Source organism: Gobius niger (genome assembly GCF_951799975.1).
Source record: "Gobius niger genome assembly, chromosome: 15".
In the NCBI taxonomy this organism is placed as follows: Eukaryota; Metazoa; Chordata; class Actinopteri; order Gobiiformes; family Gobiidae; genus Gobius; species Gobius niger.
In genome coordinates this window covers 11,943,712-11,965,561 of record NC_136866.1, presented here as the reverse complement: position 1 = coordinate 11,965,561, position 21,850 = coordinate 11,943,712, and the positions used below count along the sequence as shown (strand labels likewise).

The 21,850-nt window shown below is 42.3% G+C and overlaps 2 protein-coding genes across 7 annotated transcripts in view; both read left to right on the top strand.

Moving 5' to 3' along the window:
• Positions 1–6,544, top strand: part of LOC306974445 (dystrobrevin beta-like) — a 31,275-nt gene extending 24,731 nt beyond the window's left edge. For 2 of the 3 annotated variants that reach the window (XM_079571692.1, XM_079571691.1), the window contains 6 exons: positions 2,523–2,619; positions 3,350–3,509; positions 3,968–4,057; positions 4,141–4,188; positions 4,878–4,908; positions 4,993–6,544. In XM_079571692.1, coding sequence (XP_079427818.1) covers positions 2,523–2,619; positions 3,350–3,509; positions 3,968–4,057; positions 4,141–4,188; positions 4,878–4,885 — 403 coding nt within the window. In that variant the 3' untranslated portion in view covers positions 4,886–4,908; positions 4,993–6,544. The remainder of the gene's footprint in view (positions 1–2,522; positions 2,620–3,349; positions 3,510–3,967; positions 4,058–4,140; positions 4,189–4,877; positions 4,909–4,992) is intronic. The other variant, XR_013793630.1, reaches the window with a different exon arrangement.
• Positions 6,545–10,006: 3,462 nt separating this feature from the next.
• The window catches only part of LOC306974627 (DNA (cytosine-5)-methyltransferase 3A-like), a 31,891-nt gene continuing 20,047 nt past the window's right edge, over positions 10,007–21,850 (top strand). For 3 of the 4 annotated variants that reach the window (XM_079571976.1, XM_079571974.1, XM_079571972.1), the window contains exons 1-3: positions 10,007–10,146; positions 14,745–14,961; positions 18,947–19,054. In XM_079571976.1, coding sequence (XP_079428102.1) covers positions 14,893–14,961; positions 18,947–19,054 — 177 coding nt within the window. In that variant the 5' untranslated portion in view covers positions 10,007–10,146; positions 14,745–14,892. The other variant, XM_079571973.1, reaches the window with a different exon arrangement.

Genomic DNA, 21,850 nt, shown 5'->3' with positions numbered 1-21,850 from the left:
ACGGAGCATGATCTGAAATAACCATGGCTCCATAGTCACACTCCTCCACAAGATGTAAGATTCGATTGTCAATGAAAAAATAGTCAATACGAGAATACGTCATGTGGACAGAGGAATAAAAAGAATATGCTCTTACATCAGGATTCCGGCAGCGCCATACATCAGCAACTCCATATACCCTTAAAAAAGATTTTATAGATTGGGCAGACCTAGTAAGGGTCACTTTACCAAGTGCGCTTCGATCTAAAGATGAAAGGACACAATTAACATCCCCGCCAATTAGAATACTATGTGTTGACATATTTGGTATCGTTGAGAAAAAATTATTGAAGAAGTCACAATCATCCCAGTTTGGTGCATAGACCGAGGCTAAAATGACTGGGAGTGTATGTAGTTTCCCCACCACTATTACAAAACGCCCGGCGGAGTCAGTATGCACACTTGATGCAGTGAACTGCACATGTCTGCCAATCATAATGGCCACCCCTCTTGATCTAGTTTGGAAATTAGATTGAAACACCTGACCAGCCCACTTTTTATTCAGACTTGCAGCATCTGTAGAGCACACATGTGTCTCCTGCAGAAATGCTATGTCTGTATTGAGCTGTTTCAGATGCGATGTAATTTTTTTGTACTTTAAGGAATGGTTGAGGGATTTCACATTCCAACTCACACAGTTGACAGGACACCCATGGGGATGTCTGATCTTTTTCGTACTAGCCATTTTACAAGCACCCTACATGGTACATAGTGCACACAAACCATTCAAAGAAAGATCCGGTATAGCTAACCCACTCTCCTAACAGAACCTGGAGACAAAAAAACAAAAGAAAAAACCAAGAAAAACAATTAAATCCTGAACTAAAACAAATCCACACATTATAGTGCTTGTATTGAGTGATACTGCTTCAACTAGTAGGGCTCCCGATGAGCCCAAAACGTAGAAAATCAAACAACAAGAAGACAAGTAATATGAGCAAAATAATATTATATAGGCTGAGCAAAAGACAAAAAGACCATAATATGGGTCTGCAGTGGACAACCTGCGCGATCTAATAATGCAATAAACCCTAGATGGGATGATCAAAGTAGATGCGCTTCAAAGAATAACATAATACCTAATAGGTAAGTATATACTACCTGAGAAGTTTGTAAATAGGCTCCAGGGCTACAGTCATTGTTCATCCGTTGCAACCATTACCCTCATGGTTGCGTCAGGGATGATCTTCTCTTTTACATACGCCATGGCAACACCCGGGTCAGTGAACTCCACATCCATCTCCCCGTGCGTGATACGGAGACGTGCAGGAAAAAGTAATCCATAACGCACTCCCTCTCTGCCGCGAAGGATCCTCTTCACGCCTGTAAACGCCGCTCGAGCCCGGGCCACGCTGGAGGTGTAGTCAGGAACAATGGTAACCGGTGCATCCTTGTAGCTTAGTGGGCCTAGGGTACGAGCGCGGCGCAAAACCTCGACACAGTCTTGATAATAGTGTAGCTTAGCCACGATTACTCGCGGCCTGCCACCCGTCTTCTTTTGGCCAGGTGTGCGATGTGAGCGATCCACCATCGGCTCTTTGCCGAGTTGTAGCACTTCCTTTAGCATCGAAGCTACCGCAGTAGTTGTGCTGGCTTCCGTCTCTGCGACTCCGAGAATGCGAATGTTACATCTCCTCATACGACCCTCCATGTCTTCACATTTATCCCTCAGACCCTTCACCTCAGCTTTCAGCTCTGCCATTGAATCTCGCAGGACGACCACCTCGTCTGACCATGCGGACAGGCCCTCCTCCATGTCGTTAACTCTGACATTCACCTGGTCCATGTCCGAACGGAGCGCGGCTGTATTGTTGATTAAAGTCGTCTTCACTGACTGAATTTCGACCTTAAGCATGTTGAAGTCCTCTGCGAGAGCCTCTTTCATCTCTTTCTTTATTACAGCTGAGATATCAGCTTTGAGAGCGAGAAGTACTTCTTCCTTCAGATCCGCCATCATGTCGGTTTTCTGCGAGGGAGGAGCCGAGTTACTCGCGGTCTTGAGGGAACTCTGGTCCGAGGCAGCGCTGGGCCTATCTCCGGATGGTCCAGTGTACTTGTATTTGCGAAGTTTTGAAGTCATTTCGGAGATTTTACGACGCCAAAATCACGAGTGTCCAAAACAAACCCGAATAAGCCAAACTTTTTGCCGAAATCACTGATGAAAATACTCAATTAGGTAGGCATCTCGGGAGCCCTCGCTAAACACGTCTTACTCCTTCGCCGCCATAGCAGAACTCTAACAAAGCCATTCTTCACAGGGTGAGTTTATAAGCATGTTTCACAACTTTCAGAGGGCAATACTGTCACGGTAATGTAAATGTAAATGTCTGCTCTTGTAATATACTGAAGGACAAAAACTAACATTGTTTCACTGTTAGAAGAAATGGCAGGTATTGAGTCTTTAAGTGTGGCTTTACTGTTTCATTTGTGCCTTTCAAACCTCTGATCCAGTGTGTAACCCGCCGTATGTGTTTGTGCTTCAGGCAGAGGAAGGACGAGCTGGAGCAGAGGATGTCGTCGCTGCAGGAGAGCCGCAGGGAGCTCATGGTGCAACTCGAGGGACTCATGAAACTGCTCAAGGTGAAAATACTCCAAAGTTTATTTAGTTATTTTTTTATATCATCCCACTCTTCCTCTGTATTTCCACTCTCCGCACACTGCCATCCTCACTGTGGTGGATTATAATTACACTGTCTGATGCTACTATATTTCCAACTGCGCTTTCCTTTGACTGTCTCTGACCCTCTTTTCCGCACATTTCTCTCCTTTTCCCCCAAAATCGGCTCCTTTTGTGCTTGTTCAGGACGAGGAGCAGCGCCAAGCAGTAAGTTTCATCATCTACGTGTGCTTTTTATATTAATTACCACATTTCAACTAACACTGCAAATCTATAAGCCCAGGAGGAACAGAAATCACTTTCCCGTTTAAGATCTTTATTTTGATTTGTTGCAATTATTGGACATTGAGGTTCTGAGAATCTCTTTCATAATCGATTAAAGATTTACTCACATACTTGAAAATATTATTACTCAAGTAGAAGTAAAAGTAGTTACAAAACACTCTAACCAGTAACATAATTTAAAAACTTTTTACTTAAGTACATGTAATGCCCGATATTAGTGATGGGATTCATGCCTCTGTACAAGTAGCTGAGTCTTTGGGATTCTTTGACAACAAAGACCTGCTCAAAAGAGCTGATTCCATCATGAACGTCACATCACTCTCCTATATGTGCAGTTTTGCAACAGCCCTAGTGCAGAAATGGTGCAGAGGATTATATTTTAAACCTTACATTGTTATTCATTTCCAGGCCCAGGCGGCGGGCTCCTCCCACACCTCCCCTGCCCGTCCCAGTCCAGTGGCTGCAGTGCGCTCCGTCAGATCCGCCTCCCCCCACACGCACATGCACCACCATCACCACGACTCTCTCGCCGGGGTCGGAGGCGACGTACAGGAGGCCTTTGCCCAAGGTCCGTGACATAACTTCTAACAGCTCTCATGCTTCCTCCTACACTATTTTCTGCTAAGTCTGTCCTGTTTGACGGGTCTCTTTCAATTTGAGATATTCACTGTGGGTTTTGGTTGGGTTTTCCGATGCTTCAGGGCAGATTTAGCCGCTGATACCTGGCAACCTTGGCTCTGAGCTCTCCAAAGCAGTGCAGGCAGCGCTTTTGAAGTAAAAAGTACATGAGTAGTAATACAAAAGTGTGGGTGCTCAGGCTACACAAGTCGAACTTTGCTTATTACTGTGATTATGAGTCATTCGAGAGAGGAGAACATCACAAAAGCTTATTAAGACATTATACTCCCACCACGCTTTTGTCTTTGCAAAGTATAACCTAAACTGGATCGTTCCTATAATAATGCTGCTTTGCGCCCCTATGTGTTCCAAACGCATCACCCTTTTCTTCTTATCTCCCCGACACAGGCCCGAGGAGGAACTTGAGGAACGACCTTTTAGTCGCCGCCGACTCCATCACCAACACTGTGTCCTCTCTGGTCAAAGAGCTGCACTCCGGTACGCCACCATTCAGCTGCATCAGCATAATTCAGTCTCAGTTTACAGTATTGTTAATGTTTTTTTACCTTCTGTTTTACAAGACGAAGGGCGGGAAGAAGAGGAGAGACTCATCAATGGAAAGGACAGAGGTAACTTTTTCCACTTTACTTTGAAAACACCAGCACAGAATGACTTAACGACTTAACGGCTTTTGGATTCTTCATTCTTGCATCAAAAGAGTGACTGGTTAAGAGTGGGTGTGAACTATCCGCCAAATTATGTTTTAGGGAAGTGCTCCGGCTCACTCTGAGTTTTAAATGCTCTGTGCTCTTTCTCTTTTCTTCCATCTCTATTCGATACAACTCTTCTCCACACGACTCCATCGCTGTCCCTGTACCTGCTCATCCGTCTGCAGTGAGCCTCAGCAACACACCGCCTCATTATGCCGGCTTTATGGGGCGCACGCTTTTTTACGAGAAGGGCCTCGTGTTGAGACACAGCAGCGCTCAAACTAAAACTACTTCCTCTTCTACTGCCTTCATAGACACAATACTCATTAAAATTATACTACTTACATGCAGCTCCATGCGCCACCGCCGAGCTTTAAGATAACAAGTATTTTAAATACTCCGACATGTACTGTAGTAAAGGCAGTAGAGAGTAAATGCCCGTCGACAATAGAAATCTTCAAATCTGTTACAGCTACTACCTTTTCTTCTACTTGTACTTCTACTTAAAACATTACTTGTATAACTATGACTCTGACTACTCCACTTCCCAAAATATCTATTGTGTTGTTCCTTGCAAACTTTTAACACAACATTTCTCTGTTTTGCAGCAGGTTAAAAAGATCATGGACTAAAAAGAAAGTGAGTGACTAGTGTTGAAATACCAGATAACATGAGCGCTATAACACTGTGACTGTTTACAATATCTCTGTGTCTTTCCCTTAGACGATGTGATGCACCCAAAGACTGATCCTCTGGACCCTGAAGTCGAGTGTTTCAGCGCCGTCCGATGGATATTTCGAGCTCTTAGCCAATCACAATGCTGGACACCAAACGACCTCGTGGTCTCTACTGATGTATAGCTGTGATTCAGTCCTGGTCTTGTCACTGTGGTTGTCTTTTTGTAAAGCCTAAATTTTGCTGAAGAAGAATCTGAAGCCTACTGATTTGTACTGCAAGTGTGGAAGGTGAAGGGGTCAAGTAAGTTGAAGGGACGGAGAGGACACAGGACGTGTTGCAAGTTGTTTGAGGATGTTGAAACATGAGCGAAGTGTAGGAGGAGTGAAGCTTAATGCGTTGTAATGTTTTTAATTTTTGGCACTGTGTGCTTTGTATTTATTGCTTTTATTTTGATTTGGAACATTTATTACTCTGGGTGTGTGTTTGTTTTTTTGCATGTGGTCAGACCCTGCTGAGACTAAGCTTTAAAGGGACTATTCCCATTCTATTAAAAGGAGAGGGTTGACTTTTTGACTGCTCATTGAGATGTTCTGAGCCAATAGTTGGCTGTAGTTCTTGTTATCTTGATAACGATGATTGATGAAGATGTAATAACTTGAAATCAATCATTAACAGAGTTTTCATTATCTAGCTTTTTCAAACAAGTTGAGTCCTGCTCATTCATTACGCATAATGGCTTTAAATATTTATTGAACAAGTGCCATTTATTTTCTTAATTAGGAAGCAACATGTTTTAGAGTCATAGGACTAAAAGGCATTGTCTGTCAATATTTACCTCTCAGAACTATGTTAAAAATGTTGATCTTTCACTTTTACCCCGGCCTCTTGTGGCTGAGGAGCGGAGGGGGAAGCAGTCGTCCCGCTGTGGGTCTAAGCCTGGTTTAGAGCTATAGGTGCTATTAGTTTAAAGTAGCTCGGGTTTGTCCAGGCTTGTGTGCGTCGTCACGGTACTGCAGTGGAAGTACGAGAGTTTAAATTGACTATTGCGTGTGTGTGTGTGTGTGTGTGTGTGTGTGATACAAAATATGAAGCTATGTATATTTTTTCCGTGGTCAGTGGAGGATTTCGAAATAGCTGAAAGTCCTTCTGTTTGATTTCACTTTTGCAACTTTTCAAAGTCGTAGGTGCTTCTCAACTGGTCTCGTTGTGGGATCCTATTCTGTTAATTTATTTCTCGTTGTAAATTGTATGGCACATATTCGGAAATCTGTGTCAACAATATAGTTTAGTGTAAAATGTAAAATATATTCAAATTCCTCATCCACCTGTCGAGAAATATTTAAGACTTTGTACCATGAGTTCGGTCCTTCAATTTCAATGTAAATTTTAATTACACCTTATGCTCACGTTGGCACTGTACATTTCGGAGTAAGCTTTTGAGTTTGGCAGACTGCTTTTGACTGAAATTTTCTTGATTCGCCTTTGTGATTTTAATGAGTATGTGAAAATGGTGAGCGGGAGAGATGACTGAAATGACAAACATAAACCTGCTGTGACTCAAGAGTGTGCATCTGTGTTACTGCAATAAATATTTAACATCAAGTCAATGGGTTTATGTCTTTTATTCGTCCAATTGATTATGAGCTTTTAACCATAACAGTGTTCAATGATGTACTATCTTTCTTTCATAGATTGTTTTGGCCTTTTCGAGACCGCTCCACTCCATTCGCTGTATCTTTTGCTGACAACAATGGTCTTTTACCTGTTTTTATCCATACATAACAGAAATGAAATATGAAGGGTATTATGAAATGTGTAGAGCACATTATAAAGCAGCTTTTAATCACCGCCTTCCACACGATATTCTAATTATTTGCTAATTCATTGACCTTAGCTTGACCAGATAAGACCCTTTGAAACTGAGGTCCCATTTGCAAAGCCTGACCGGGCCAAGAGGTCAGCAGTCGCAGTAAATTCCAGGTGAACAACACAATGCAAAAAAATGCTTAATTAGGTCAACATTAGACTGACCACAACCCATTTTCTGCCACCAATCCCCCCCCCCATGAGTGTAAAGAGGCTCCACAGTCGACTACCTTTTTAAGCCGCTCCTGATTTAGTGTCCTCATTAGTATGGATGAACAGTTTTCACTTTTCCCATGAGGCTGAGTGGAGGTCGTGACCTTGTGAGACGAGTGTGTGTGACTGAGATAGGCCCTGTGGTAGTGGGAGAGGGTTTAGCATGGGCCCATCGTTGACTCTGGACTGAATGAAAGCCATTGATGATGTCGCTGGCTTTAATGACGGCTATAAATAACTCGCTCCAGCTCACACTCAAACAGCAGCATGACCCTGCTTCTCTCTCAGCCCCCCCCCCCCCCCCCCCTCCTCCGGGGCCAAAGCAGTGGGGCCGGGTTATGAGGCAGAAATGCTCTACTACCCTGCCTTTCCCCCCAAAACGTTATATTTTCTTTTGTGTTGTAACAGGGACAGGACAAATACGAATTATTATTATTGTTATTAACTTTTATTTTTATTTATTTATGGAGTTCTCAGGTCATTGAACAGTAGCAAACAGCATAATCTGATTTATATTATCTGATGTAGACTTAATCTGACTTCTTCCTGATCTTTCTGGCACAATGGCGCAGCGTTTAGCATTCGTGCTTCACAAGAAAGTTCCTTGTGGTTCTCTGGACCTTGCTTTGTGGAGTTTGCAGTTACCCCTAAAAACATGTACATTAGGTTGATCCTCCAACCAGGTGATCCTGACCATTAGCCTGGCTCAACATCTGGAAATAAGGTTGCTCCAGCCGCATTGAAGGATAGGTCAAATGCAGAGGACACATTTCCCTAAAACTATAAAGTATACCTTTCACACCTCTCTATATCTTACATCATAAAACATAAAATACACCTTGTCTCATTTCCCTTTCCTTTTCTGTTTTCCTCAATGAGCTGAGATCACAACAATGAATAAAATACAGGGTTTGGATGAAATAGATCAAAAGAGTCTGACACTCAGAGTCAGTCAGAGTGGACAGCCACTGCACACCCAGAGGTTTGAACTCTCACATCATCACCATCATCATAGTATGGAGTTACCTGACTACTCCACTTATTTGATTTCTCTGACTATGTAAACATAGCCTGATCTTGTTTTAGCAATGATAAAGGCTTCTGCTAACTATCTCATCGGCCATCGCAATAAAATACGCTATACTGTGTGTAATGGATACTGAAAATGATTGAATAGCAGGTATTAGGGCTCAGCAGAGAATATGTACATTGAACATGTCTTATCTTATAATATGGAAGAAGTGGTATAGCTGAACAGAATAATGCAGTGGCTCTGACGCCTGGGGATCCAGAGGTGGGTCACAGGCCTTTGCCAATAATTATTGTTGAGGTTGAAATCAATATTTAAATTTGGGTCAGACTCACAGCCTCATGCACTGGTTTTAGACGAAGTTGAGAACCACTTAGAGCTGATTTTTCCTGCCCAAACAGTGACATTTTTTTATTTGGCCCAAACTCATTTCTAGCTCTTACAATCTCTCCTGCATGTCTGAATTGTTCAAGCAAATTGTTTATATCTACGTTTCAAGCCCGTGTTCAGCTTTGGAGGAATGGAGGACCACCCCCAAAATGAATTTCACTAATTTTGTTCCATCTTCCATTGCTCAATAACAATGAGGTGAAGACTCTGCAACAAGGTCTGTATTTTGCTGTGTTTAAAACATACTCTGTGGTGGTAAAAACACATTTACTTTACAACAACAAAAAGTCAGGTACCTCAGCATTAATGTAGGCTAAGAAGAAACTTTAAATAGAAGTATTTGCATTCTTGCTCCCACCTGGACGCCCACAGTGGACTTTGGAAATGACATAATCTTGCACGTTGCATCATCTTACTTCATGTCCAAATGCACAGATAGTGCTGGTTTTCAGTCATGGCAGGAAGCCTCCACAGCCATTATAAAACATGTCGTAACATGACTAAACAGGCCACAGCGGCACCTGCTCCAACTAATCCAACGGCTACACATCACTCATTCATGCGTTCAGTCTGTGGACAGATTAAATGCCTCTGAACAAATATCCTGCACCGCTGTAATCATCCATCTTGATACAAATTTGGCAGAAATTATGTAAGAATAATGGAGGCACTTAAACGATTGTTAGAGTTCTTTTGGACAATGTTGACCCTGTCAGCCCTGTGTGATTGTGACTGAACCCAGAGACATGCCTTCACCCAACTGACTGCAGACTCGACTCACCTTGAAAAGCCCTTGGGGTGATGAGAAAGACTGAAGGACTAATATCAGGGGAATGTCGATGCTTCATAGCTTAGTCCTACATTATTTATAAAAACCTAGCTTGAGGAGCTTAAGGAGAGGACTTGGCCTAAAAACAAACAAAACTGAGGTTCACTAGCCTATAAGATATGGGCTTTTCAAAACTTTAGGGCAGCGTTTCTCAAACTGTGGTACCTGTGCCAGTGGCGGGATTCGGTTTTCTTTTCTTTGGTTTTGGCCACCTACAATTTGAACATGTTTCTCTTTAATGAGAGATCATTTTATCCATGCTTTACAACTTGATTCATGGTAAAGTGTTCCTGGTCTGGACAAAATTCCAGTTTAGACACAATTTAATCCCATGTACGTTTAATTTAGAGTTTTATCCCCGATTTTCTTCTGATTTGATCTTGATCTAGGCCTGAAGGTACTTGGAAGCTCAACTATTTTATGAGGAAGTACTTTTTGCTGAGAACTACTGGCCTACTATAGGATAGGGGGAGGATGGTAGTCTGTGAACCATTGAGTTGACACTATATGATCCAGTTCCCATGTTATAGCCCTGGATGTTACCACACTGCAGCATGTAGTAAAGCGTTAATTCAAGTACATGGAAAAGTTGAAAAGTCAAGAATTACAAGAGAACTTGACATTGTCTGCAGACAGCCTGGCGCCTCTAGGACCCAGCGGAGCTGCGTTGGCGCTGCAGCCTCTGCGGCTCGTGAAGCAGCACAGGCTCAGAGAGAGAGAGAGAGAGTGAGGGAGAGAGAGAGAAAGAGAGAGAGTGAGAGAGAGAGAGAGAGAGAGAGAGAGAGAGAGAGAGACAGACACGGAGCAGCCTGGAGGAACGCGAGGAGGTGGAGGAGAGAGCGAGGCTCCGGCAGCACGAGGGACGCACACGGTAAGCACCACGGCACTGGTCTGTCCTTATGTCCTCCGGTTAGTTACGGGCCCCGCAGCGCTCCAGCTGCAGACACACATCAGCCAGCGCGCGCGCGAGCGAGCGAGCGAGGGGGCGGGAGCGCGCCTGCCGGGGTTAACGGGTGCATTCGGTGTGAAGCGCGCGGCTGACAGTGTTTTTACCGGAGTGAGCGGGGCTTATGGCGGATACACGCTCATACACGTGTTTCACAGCGGCAGATCGAGCCTCCGAGGGATTACAGTCCGTTTACAGCCTGTCCGGTAAAGGCCGCGTCAGGTCGCTTCTGCTAGTACTGTCACCAAACTGTCCGTGAAGGCAGCACCGCCACCTCCACGGCACCGGGAGCACTCAGGAGGACTACACAATAAAATGACTTAATGGTGCATGCTATAGGTAGGTTATTGGACATTTATAGCCTTTACAGTACTCCTGTTTCATAGTTGTTACCTGCTGGCTGTGGTGATCTGACAGTGCATTAGAGACAGACTCAGAGGGTCCATCACTCAGCATCAGTGGAGTCATCTAAGGTCCATTTGCAGCTTCACTGTAGCCTTCACTGTTTCAAAGAATTAGGCTTGATATCTCTGTCCACTGTATTCACTCTATTTGCAGGCTTATATGGAGCAGGATAAAGAAAAATGTTTTGCCCCTTAAGAGCTTAACCAGTCATTGTGAATTCATAGACTACAGCCTTATATAGGCTTGTGTTGGTGGTTGAAATGGTAGAGTTGGCATATGCTGTTGTTGAAAGTGAACTCATGCTAAAAATTTCCTCAATGTGATTTGCGCTAAATTATGCCACACATTTACTTCTTTCCGTGAAGATTGCACTGATTGCACAGGATAGCCTCATGACAGAGTGGCCTGTGCACACTTTGTGCTGTTCCCAAGCCTGGATGAATGAAGAAGTGTAAAGCCATGTGCAAAGATCAGCTGTATATCTGGTCTTTTTGGGCGCCTAAAGATTGTATCTAACGACATTACTGTTGCTGCCTGTTTGTAATAATTCTGAGGTTATGCATTTATTCTGAAATCCTTTCTCCACTTCCCGTGCCTGTCTGTAACTCGCTGCACTGAGACGCACCTCTGGAGGGGTTTGCTGTGATCTGCCATGTCCCTCCCACCAACAAGCTCCTTCACTCCTCCGACCTGGACCCTGCTTCAATTTAAGCTACACTCCAGGCCTATTCGATCCACTATCGGGGTGCGAGGGGCCAGACTGACCCCAATATGTATATAGAGCCTGTGGTAATGTCGCTCCTGTGGTAGTGCTGGGTGGTGGGGTTTGCAGCCAGTGATTTTGGGCTAAATTTCCGCTCATGCTGCTAATCTTGGCCCACTGCCTGATCGAGTAGGTGATGTAAGGCCACCGCTTCGAGGAATGACATAGGACTGTACAATGCAATGCAAGGGAAACCACACACATCGGCTACTGGGAACATATTGTGCTTTTAGACCAAAAAAATGACCAGTATGTCGAGACTGTCGCCCTCTGCTAAGTCACAGGTCCAATCCAATAATAGTGAACATAATAGTAGCACACCCATGGGCATCATTTGGATCTTCCATTACTCTATATTCCTGTGTTTTTTTTTAGGGGGGTGTTGGCTTTATTTCCTGTTACTGTGGTCTGGAAATTGCAGATGCAAACATATGGAAACAATACCACAGCAAGGACTCAGGCCAAGCCATAGGAAAATAATATCACTTTTTCTTTAATGGATGAAAAATCGGTGTGGTTTTTACAGACAGACTTATGTAATGACTGTGTAAAAATGATTGCATAGTTTGTATTGGGCAAGACAGGATCCTGATTCATTTTGAGTTTTAAGGGCTTTGTTGCTCAAGTGCCTTGTGACATTCACCGCTGAAGTAGGTCCTGGCACTACATCTTACCATTGTGAGCGAGAGTCACACTGCCTTACCGGTTCAGTACATGTTTTCCTCTATACTTCACCTTTTCTCTCGGCTGTTCTGTGGTTTGACAGTTTGTGGTTTTTTGTGTTTTGAAGTTCATGACACATCTAGGTCATTGAGCTGTCACTGCCACGTCCACCTGCAGAGCGAGCTCGCGCCCCTTTGTCTAATCAAACAGGACATTTTCATCTGGATGCGCCAATCACTGACTGACCCGCGCTGCCTTTCCCCCCGACCCGCTGCAACCATAGCTGTCTGAGAACACCTGCGAGGCCATGTGTGTGTGTGTGTGTATGTGTATGTGTGTGGGTGCAGGTAGAGAAACTATGTGTTACTCTCAGTTTCTTCCTGGTCTGTGCATGTCCCATCAATCACCTGCACAGTTAGTTGGTGTCACGCACCTGTCGCACCGGGCTGACCCCAGGGGCAGGAGGGGCTGTGTTTAAGAGACGGTGACAGAGGCAGATCATGAGCTGACTCTTGGGAAAGTAGAAAACATGTTTGGTTGTAATTACGCAGTAGTTACATTGTAAGTCAGGGACATGTCTGAAATCAGCGTCTTTTCTTTAAAGTGACAGTCTGTAAGTTTGCACAGTGAGGAGAGATAGAGTGAGATTTGAAAGTAAACCCATCCCCTCTTGGGCCAGAAAGCCCTACTTAGTTTGCAAAATGAGGAGAGCAGGAACAGAATTTTCAAAATTAAACGATCAAGCTCCTCCCCCTCCTCCTGATTGGACAGGCTGGTTCAGGAAAAGCTCGTCTCATTGGTCAACGCGAGAGGATACTAGACTTTGATTAGAAATCCAGGAAGGAGAGACTTTACAAAAAAATATTTATGGATTTTTGTACCTTGCATCAAAATGCAAAACCAGGTGGTCGATTTTGCACATTATGTAAAATTTGGAAAACATTTAGACTTCCAGAAAATCACTTTAAGCCTGAAAAAGCATGAAAAAGTGGTTGCATTGTTCAGTCACACGGACATGATTGTTGCCAATTGAGGAGATTTTAATCCTCAAGATTATTATGGCAAGTTTTTGGACCCAATTCCTAACAATTAATGAGAAGAAAGAAGAACTTTCTGAAGATTTCTTTCAAAAATAATGAATTCCCCATAGAGATAAACAGACCCTCTCCCTCCATGTGACAAATGATATGATATTTCTAGAATGTTGTGAACAACCAACAGGAATCCATCCGGAGATATTATGGCATGACAGAGCAAATGGATCAATCAGTGAAAAAATAGCGCCGCGGGTTTGAGTCCTTGCTGTGACAGCTTTACAAATGTGTCTCTCCGCTGTTCGCTGTCTTTGTATTATGATCGTGTTACATGTGTTGTGATATCGGTTATTGAAACGGTATAATACGACAGAGCTGTATAATTGATGATATCCACAAAAACGCTCTATTATCCCAGCCATAGTAAATTCACCAAAATATAAATAGTGCTGTCCACAAACCAGACAAGTGTGGAGAGTTGGCAACCAATCAAACAATTTGCTTTTTTTCCTCTCAAAAAGGTACAAAGACAAAAGACAAGAAGGAAGAATTATTTTTTGCACTGCTTCAAATACTTCCAAAATCTGCCAATTTGTCATCCGTGAGGCATTTTTAGACACATTTTCTCTAAAACTAAAACAAAAGGTATTTTCTGTGGCTGAAACTTGCATCATATCAAACTGAACTTTGTCTGACCTGTATCCCGGTCTTCATGACCTCATGGCTTTTGTCATTATTCAAACTTGGCAAATTGACTTACACTTAACGATTCTGAGGAAACACAATTAAATGTATAAATAAATAAATAAATAGAATCTAATTACTTGGATTACCTAGTGTCTGGAAGATTTCTCAGTTAGAAGCAGATGAGAAGGCAATATTTGAAGATTAGTGAATTTCATTTCTTCATTTTCATAATGATGCAATGACTGGGCGGCGCAAATAGTTGCCATTTGAAAAGGTCAGACTGCAGTTAGAGTCAGTACAAGAACTCAAGAAGAAGAGGTACTCAAGAACATTTTGACTTAAAGCCACACTATGTAACATTTCACTCATTAAATAGAACAGTATGCAATCGTTTATTTTATCACAGATATTTTTATTGCTAAAAAGAAGCTAAAAAAAATTAACTAACAAAGCTGTGTGTGTGTTTGCTGTGAGCGGCTCACCTCTCCTAAGATCTGACTTATAACTTTACTGGGAGCGGGACGCCTCCAGCTCGTCTCCATGGACATGTCGACTAAAGGCAGCCAAATATGAGATATAAATAGTATTTTCTGTGTGTCGAGCGGGTCATTAGGAGCATGTTTTGATTTGCCAGCAACAGTATAGTCCAAAATGTTACGCAGTGTGCCTTCAATTTGAGTATTTTTTTTTATCAGTCTAAATGGATTTTAATGAGATGTTGTTTTTTACAATAGATGCAAAAAATATTTCACTGGCTCATTTTTTTAAAACTTCAAAATTACTCAAATTAAGGTAAGTATATACATTTGAGCCATTTTAACGTGTGTGTTTTTGCAGTGTTGAACCTAAATTTTTCCATAAAGTTATATATTTTTCCCCCCAAATCGTGCGTCCCTAGTTTTTTCCCCCTTGTTTTATGCACAGCCCGGTTTAAACATAACTCTTACATGTCGTCTCTTCTGTCTTTCCAGGAGAGGGGGAGCGCTGACTGATTGCCCGCTGACAGACAGACACACCGAATGAGGCTGCACCTGATGTCTCCGAGAGCCTTTTCCCTGTTATGATTTTATTTCATACTTTTGCTTTATAAACTCGTTTTTTTGGGACCCGCTTTCTGCCATGCCGTCCAACAGTCCCGCTGCCACGGACGCTGCCCAGACGCCAGAGAATGACACCTCCAATCATGTGGTAAGACAGTTCAAACATTAACAGATTGTTGACAGTTGCTACAAGGGCAGTAAACTAAACCTTAATCGTCTGGTGACAGGATTTCCTATGGTACAGAATACTACGAGGATTTTAACTAATATCACACGCATGTAGTTATTTATTCACACAGACAACCAGACATTCCTCCAAGCTGCTGACCCAGGTGAGGCTAAACCAAAATACAACCAAGCAGACACACACCCACCCAAAAAAAAATAGCTCCGTGGACTGGCACCCCAGAGCCGCTCGTAAATCTGTGAAGTTTGAAGTTCTTTTCTAAGGGGCTGTTGCTTTATAAAGGCACGTCTTAAACGCTCACCCACTTCAACATTCACAATCTGGCATCGGGCCAACAAATACAGAGTTTTCCCTCCAGTGCTTTTTTTTTTTTCCTTTTTCCTTTTAACTTCCTCAGACTGAAGCTCAAAGACAGGAGATAAGCCTGGAGAAAAGTCATGGTTGGAGGTCAAAGATGGAAATCCAGAAACAATGTAAACTTTCTGGACTGAAAAGTACATTGTGCCAGTAAGGGCGTGCAAATTACTGTATGTGTGCTAAATATATAAGCAAGAATAGACCTTTTTTTTTTGTAAACTGATGTAAGTTTTCCATAATCTATCTTGAACAAATGCAACAAACTGAATCAAGTTTTCTGAATCCATTTTTAAGAGACCTTTTGTCCCGGCGCGCGGCCATCTTGGTTCAGATTTGGCACCAACCCATCACCTTCACATGAGCTGCTGTGGCTCGTCCGCTGTGGCTGACCTTGCTTTTGTTTTTATTGAACACATCATCTGAATTGGACTAAGCCAATTTTAGCCTGCGTTTGTTTCACTGGTCTCCTTCAAAGACACATTGTGATTCAGTATGTAGTCTAGCTGTCCATCGCTGACTTTATTTTTGGTTAAAAAGTATTACACTTTTGTACAAGAAAAGGACCACGCAGTCTCCCTTCCAAACCAGTATGTTGTTTTTCTCATTTTCTGCAAAGTGAAACACATTGTACTTGTTGAGACACTTTAAAGAAAGGATTTGCCATTTGTGCGAGCTAAACACCTGTACAGCAGTCTTTCCCATGTGGTGTGTGAACATAATCAATAATCCGTATCATAATTTGGTTAATGAGGTGTCTGTACGGCTATATTTCGACTGTTCGGATGGTGTGAACAGGTAGAAAAGCGTACAATAGTAAGAAAGCAGAGGTGAGCGGGAGCAGCGGTGGCACAGAGCGTGAGGATGTAGCACACATAAAGAGGACATGTTGTCTGCGGCTCATGGGAGGCTGCTGCTCAACGCCCGGTCTGCAGTCTGGTCTCTTAGCAACTGCCGTGTCCTAAAATAACCCCAAGACCGAAATAGATCAGAGACGTATGGACAATGACGGGATACATGCGATAAAACGTGTCCCCTTTGCGCCAGTTCCATGCCTGGATAACCCACCCCAGGGAGGACATGGGGGGACAATGGATGTATTTTCATGATGAAGTCATTTCAGGACTAACGCAACTCAAAATGTGTACAAGACTAGTGTGGAAGTTTAGCACTAAGTCACTTTTTCATGGATTGACGTTTTTTCTCATTCAGCTGTTCACTAATATGCAGGCAGAAGGATCCCTTATTTATCTTGATCAAGATATTCGGATTGCATCGACACACTGGTGTAATTTCCTCTTTACGCTAAGCTCAACCAATGGAGATTTTAACATGTAAAATATGTTTATGTATTGCCTTGTAGCGACCCCGCAGCTAATGGAGTTGTAGCTCTTTTCTGCCTTTTTCTATTGTTTTGTAATGTTACGCTATGCTCATTTTCAGTAGCTCTTAATTCAAGGATTACTGTGAATGCTTAGTAGAGCGGCACAAATATTAGGCCAATAGAGTTCAGGATCAGGATGTCATATCGCTAAGCATCATGGGATTTGCAGCAATAATAAACCAATGGAGATTTTAAAAGATAAAACACCAGAGTTACACATTAATACACTTGCACAACACAGTACTAATACTCTTTTTTGCTAATATTATGGTGCGTTCCAGGCAACTGGTAACTGGTAAATTTCTCACATCCCACTTGGAAAAATACCTTGGAAAGCCACTCGAACTGGTTCATTACAATTTGTATACTCGGAGATTTCAAGACTGCTACGAGTTCAAATGTGAGATGAAGACATGGCGGCCCCCAGTGGAGGAGCAGCTAATGATAAAACTGTTACAGAACCACTGCATCAGTGAAGTGAACATTACTTTTGGTCACAGCTTTCAACATAACGTTATGTCGCATGTTTTTAGTTATATCTGGTTTGGAGGAACGTTCATCTAACGTTAGCATCGTATGAGCTAACTGTTGTAGCATTAGCCGTGTTGTTTACATACGAGTTTAATAACCTGGTACGCTCTGAGGTCGTAAGTCGTGCTTTTCATGTGGGAAAGATACCAGTCACCAGTTGCCTGGAACGCACCATTAGTCTGTGGAAAATGTTTGCTAGCATCCACAAACATGGCGGCTCTCCATGGTAACAGTGAATTTTCCCGAACTCTATTGTATGGAGCAGGAGATTGTGTCGTTAAAACCTTCCTTTATACTAAACTAAACCAATGCAGGTTAAAATTTTAAATACTGGAGTTATCGTTCACAGTCAAGCATTTAGACCCCTAGTTTACAGATCTTTTCTCAACCTTATTACCTTGTTTTTAGCTTATGTTAGTCTATGGAAAATGTTTGCTTCTACCCTCCAATGTGGATGTGAAGCTGCCATCCCGAACACTGTCTTTCGATGCCACAGAAGTGGGATAATTCAGTTGTAGTAACGTGCGCTGCTGCTTGCACACATGAGCACATGTCTGACAGTTGCATCAGGTGAGTTTACCTCGGCAGCTCACCGTTAGACACGCGTAAGTGAATCTTCAGGGATTTGCCATCTCTCGTGTTTTTCGGCAGCAGCACCAGTCGGGCAGCGGCGGAGACAGTTGCTAAGCAGTTTTTGCACCTTAGCAACCACTTGTGTGTCGCCGCGGCTCCGGGACCAGCATGAGAACATTAGACAGGCATTAGCAGAGAGATAATGTCAGAGAGCAAGACGGACTACGTCCTTTAGACCAGAGCAAGTCTTGGTACAGGATACAACAACAGTATGCACAGAGGAAATTCTAACTGGCTCCTGGTTGTTGAGTGTATACTTAATCCACTGCTCCAGTAGGTTGCATTCATGTGACATCATAATAGACACTTTATGACAATGTTTTGCTGAATTATTACATGCCATGGCAACGGTCCTCATTTTACATCACTGTGAAACCTATCTATTGATTATTGTGGTGGAGGAAAGGTCAGTATTCTATTGTAGAATATCTCTGTAATGAGCTTCTCCTGAAGAAACTATAACTGGGATAAGGTTCAAGGTCCCCAAAGTATGCTCATATAAAATAAATATTCAGTCACACAGGTGTAATTGTTGGAATAATTTAAAGTCACACGATGAATAAAGCACATTTTGAGACCCAATTCCTCTCAAGAAAGTTGGACTTCCTGTTTGGTTAAAAAACATTGAATCTCCCAAAGAGTTGCATAGACCCTTGCCCTCCATCTGAAATTATTCATATTGTAGAAGGTCAAAAATGCAACCTCTTTGTGCTTCGTGAACAACAAAATAATGTACATCAGATGGAGGACAGTGTTTTGTGTATGTGGACCTTGCCTTTTCAGCTGTGTACTCGAGAAAAGACTAGTTCGTTGTTTTGGCAGCACAGACAGTTGGAGAAGTCCAAACGAAAACTGTTTTGTAAAAGTGTTGGTACTTTCTGGTTTTGTTTCATCAGCTCATGTTACAAAGGACTTTCCACAGTATTCTTCTGCCCCTTTCTGGTCTACTGGACTGTTTCAAAATACCTTGAATCCAATGATGGCCCCGTGCCTGATTTGAAGTGAAACATGTTAATTTAGTCCAAACTGATTGTGTTTCTCCAGGGTGAAGACGGGGTAGACCAGGACAGCCCGGAGGAGGGGACTCCCGCGAGCCCCCCCACTAAACGCAGAGTGGGACGTCCCGGCAGGAAACGCAAGCAGCTGCTTCCTGTGAGTCCTGTAATTATAGTCTGTGCACTGCCTCGTGTCTTCGATGATTCATACAAGAAATGGCGGCTTTTGTGTTGTCACCTGCATAACCTGAGAAAGTGTTTTCAACGTGCTTTTGCCATTCGATTCATTTAGAGCCGCTACCCTTTGGCGCTTTGAGAAATATGAGGCCACACACGCGTAAAAAAGAAACGATCAATCTTCACAAATCATTGACTGACAGGCTGCCTATTCCATTTTATTTGTACTTAACTCATCTGTCATGTACTCTACTCTACAGTTTGAAAGCAACTGTCTCATTTCATTATCCAGGTCACAGGTTTTTATTTTCATTACATCTTGTCATATTTTCCCATTGTATTGGGAATGCCACATAATTCAGCTTTAGTACAGAGTCATCATTGTGTGATTACCTGTTGATTGCAGTGTATATATCTCATAATTACAGCGCAATTACATGAAGCACATACACAACACTTCCAAGAGAGAGTACTTTAGTGTTAATGTACTCTCAGGGGTTGACTATGATTTTGAATTGGCGTGAGTCCAGTGTCACAATGGCCGTTTATCCTATTCCTGAGAATCTAGTTTAGATACAAGATTTAGTATTGATTAATATCTAAGTATTGATTTTTTTTTTTTCTTTGGGACAACCCCCATACAGGGCATGAGTGCTGCTTAGTCTCCTCCTCTATACTGCTGTAATTCAGAGTAGGGCAACGAGACTACCTCCTGAACCATAGAGAGCATGTCTCTGTTTTTATGTTTGTCTTTGTAAATGCCCCTCTGTGTGCGGGACAGCAGGTCTGGACTTGCACTGTTATTGTCTAAGATAGGACAAGGATAGACCTCCTTCTCAGGGGAACACCACTGACCCCGCTATCGTTTCATCATCGCTATATCTGAGCACGTTCCGAATGAGACAAATGTTTTCTTTGATTCCTTCCTATTGAAGATTCTGAAACAATATTTGAGTAATAAAAGATGAACATAGTAATAAGTGTTTTAGCAATACTAACAACCACACAATCACAGTAATAGTTGTAACAATAGCTGCTGTTGAGGTTTTCTGTATTCATCAAGTAGTTTCACATGAACTATGTTAACAGTAAGAGGGAGAGTAGAAGAGCATGTTTCCTTGTGTCAGCTCACTGAAGCTGGTCAGAGCTATAGTTGTTGCATCTGCAGAATTATCTGAAAATAAACTGTATAATACAAAAGTGGAACACGGATCCTCAAGGGGTCACGAGGCACAGAGCTGGCAAGATTATTTCAACATACAGCTTTCAATATTGTAATTGCTTTAAATGTATTTTGTGACTAAAGCAGTTTATTGAAGTACATTGCATCAACTAAGATTAATTAAAGTAAAAAAAATAGGTCTATAATTAAACATTTTTGAAATGAGACAAGCACTTATTACATTTAACTGGTCATGTTAAATGGCACAATTTGTACACCAAATATTCCAATTAGGGCTGAAACAACTAATCGATTAATCGACAACTAATCGATTACTAAAATAGTTGTCAACTATTCCAGTAATCGATTAATCGTTTTCTAGTAAACACAGACTAAATTTGAGCAAAAAAGACATGACAATTGAGTATTTTGGATGAAAACCTACTTTGTTTTTTAAAGTTGGGGTCTGCAGCGTTTTGTACATCGTAAATTTCATAAATATCTGTCTTTGTCTCGTCCAATCAAAGCAGAATTAGCACAAAGAGCCTCCTACAAACGTTTACTTTAAGTTTACTCCATCCACGTGTCCTCAAGCGGCGCCACTTTAGCTTTATGTGATAAAAAAAATGGAAAAAAATACAATTTCCATGCACCTTTCACAGCCAAGCGATTAATCGATTAATCGTAAAAATAATCGGTCGATTAATCGATTACCAAAATAATCGTTAGTTGCAGCCCTAATTCCAATACATTTTCAACTGAAAAGAGAGGACTGCAGATATAATACTACACAGCGTAACAGAGCTGTTTTCTTTCTAGAATTGGACATTGTCAGTGTGGAGCAGTAGTAACAAGTGGGAAATCAAGTATGTTTCAGTAGAGTGTGCAGATGCATCCGTTTTTTGTGGTAGTAACAGTATTGGTAATAACTGCACAATTTCAGAATAAAATTCTAATAATTTTGATTCCCCGAACAAGTATTGCAATTGTGATGAGATTTGTACACAGCAGATTTATAAAGCTGTGGTGCTATCTGGTTGATGTTGAAGAGTCTTTGGGACAGATTTATCTTGTAGCGTAACATGAACTGTAAGAGTAGTTTACAGTAGTCTTTATAATAGAAGCCCCAGGGTGAAGTGCACTGTCTGTTCCCCATTAGACCCTTCTCAGAGACGAGTGTGTCCAGGAATAGAGCCTTTGTGTGGGGCTCAGGGTGGAGCTGACACTGACACTAACTATAGAGAGGAGCCAGAGGGGAGGGCTGGGCTGCATACTCCCGCTTTTACTATGGTGCACACACAGCACCGTTTTTTAAGAACAAAGAAGGTGTATTGATGCACCACAAGTTGTTACAAAAGAGAGGAAAACCATTACTCAGAGACGCAGGTTGCATGTTAGTTCAGTGGTTAAATGCTTAAAGTGGTGGTACTATGTTTTTGCAATTTAGTAATAACTGAAAGTCATCCTTCTCACAATCATGTGCCCCTTAGCCCCCCACACCCTCGCTCATCTCCCCTTCAAACCTCCAGCTCTATGGATGCAGTGTGCAGAGCTAGTTTCAGTGCGGATTGCATCATGTTGTTTTGTAGTAGTGAAGCTTCAATGGATGTTTTT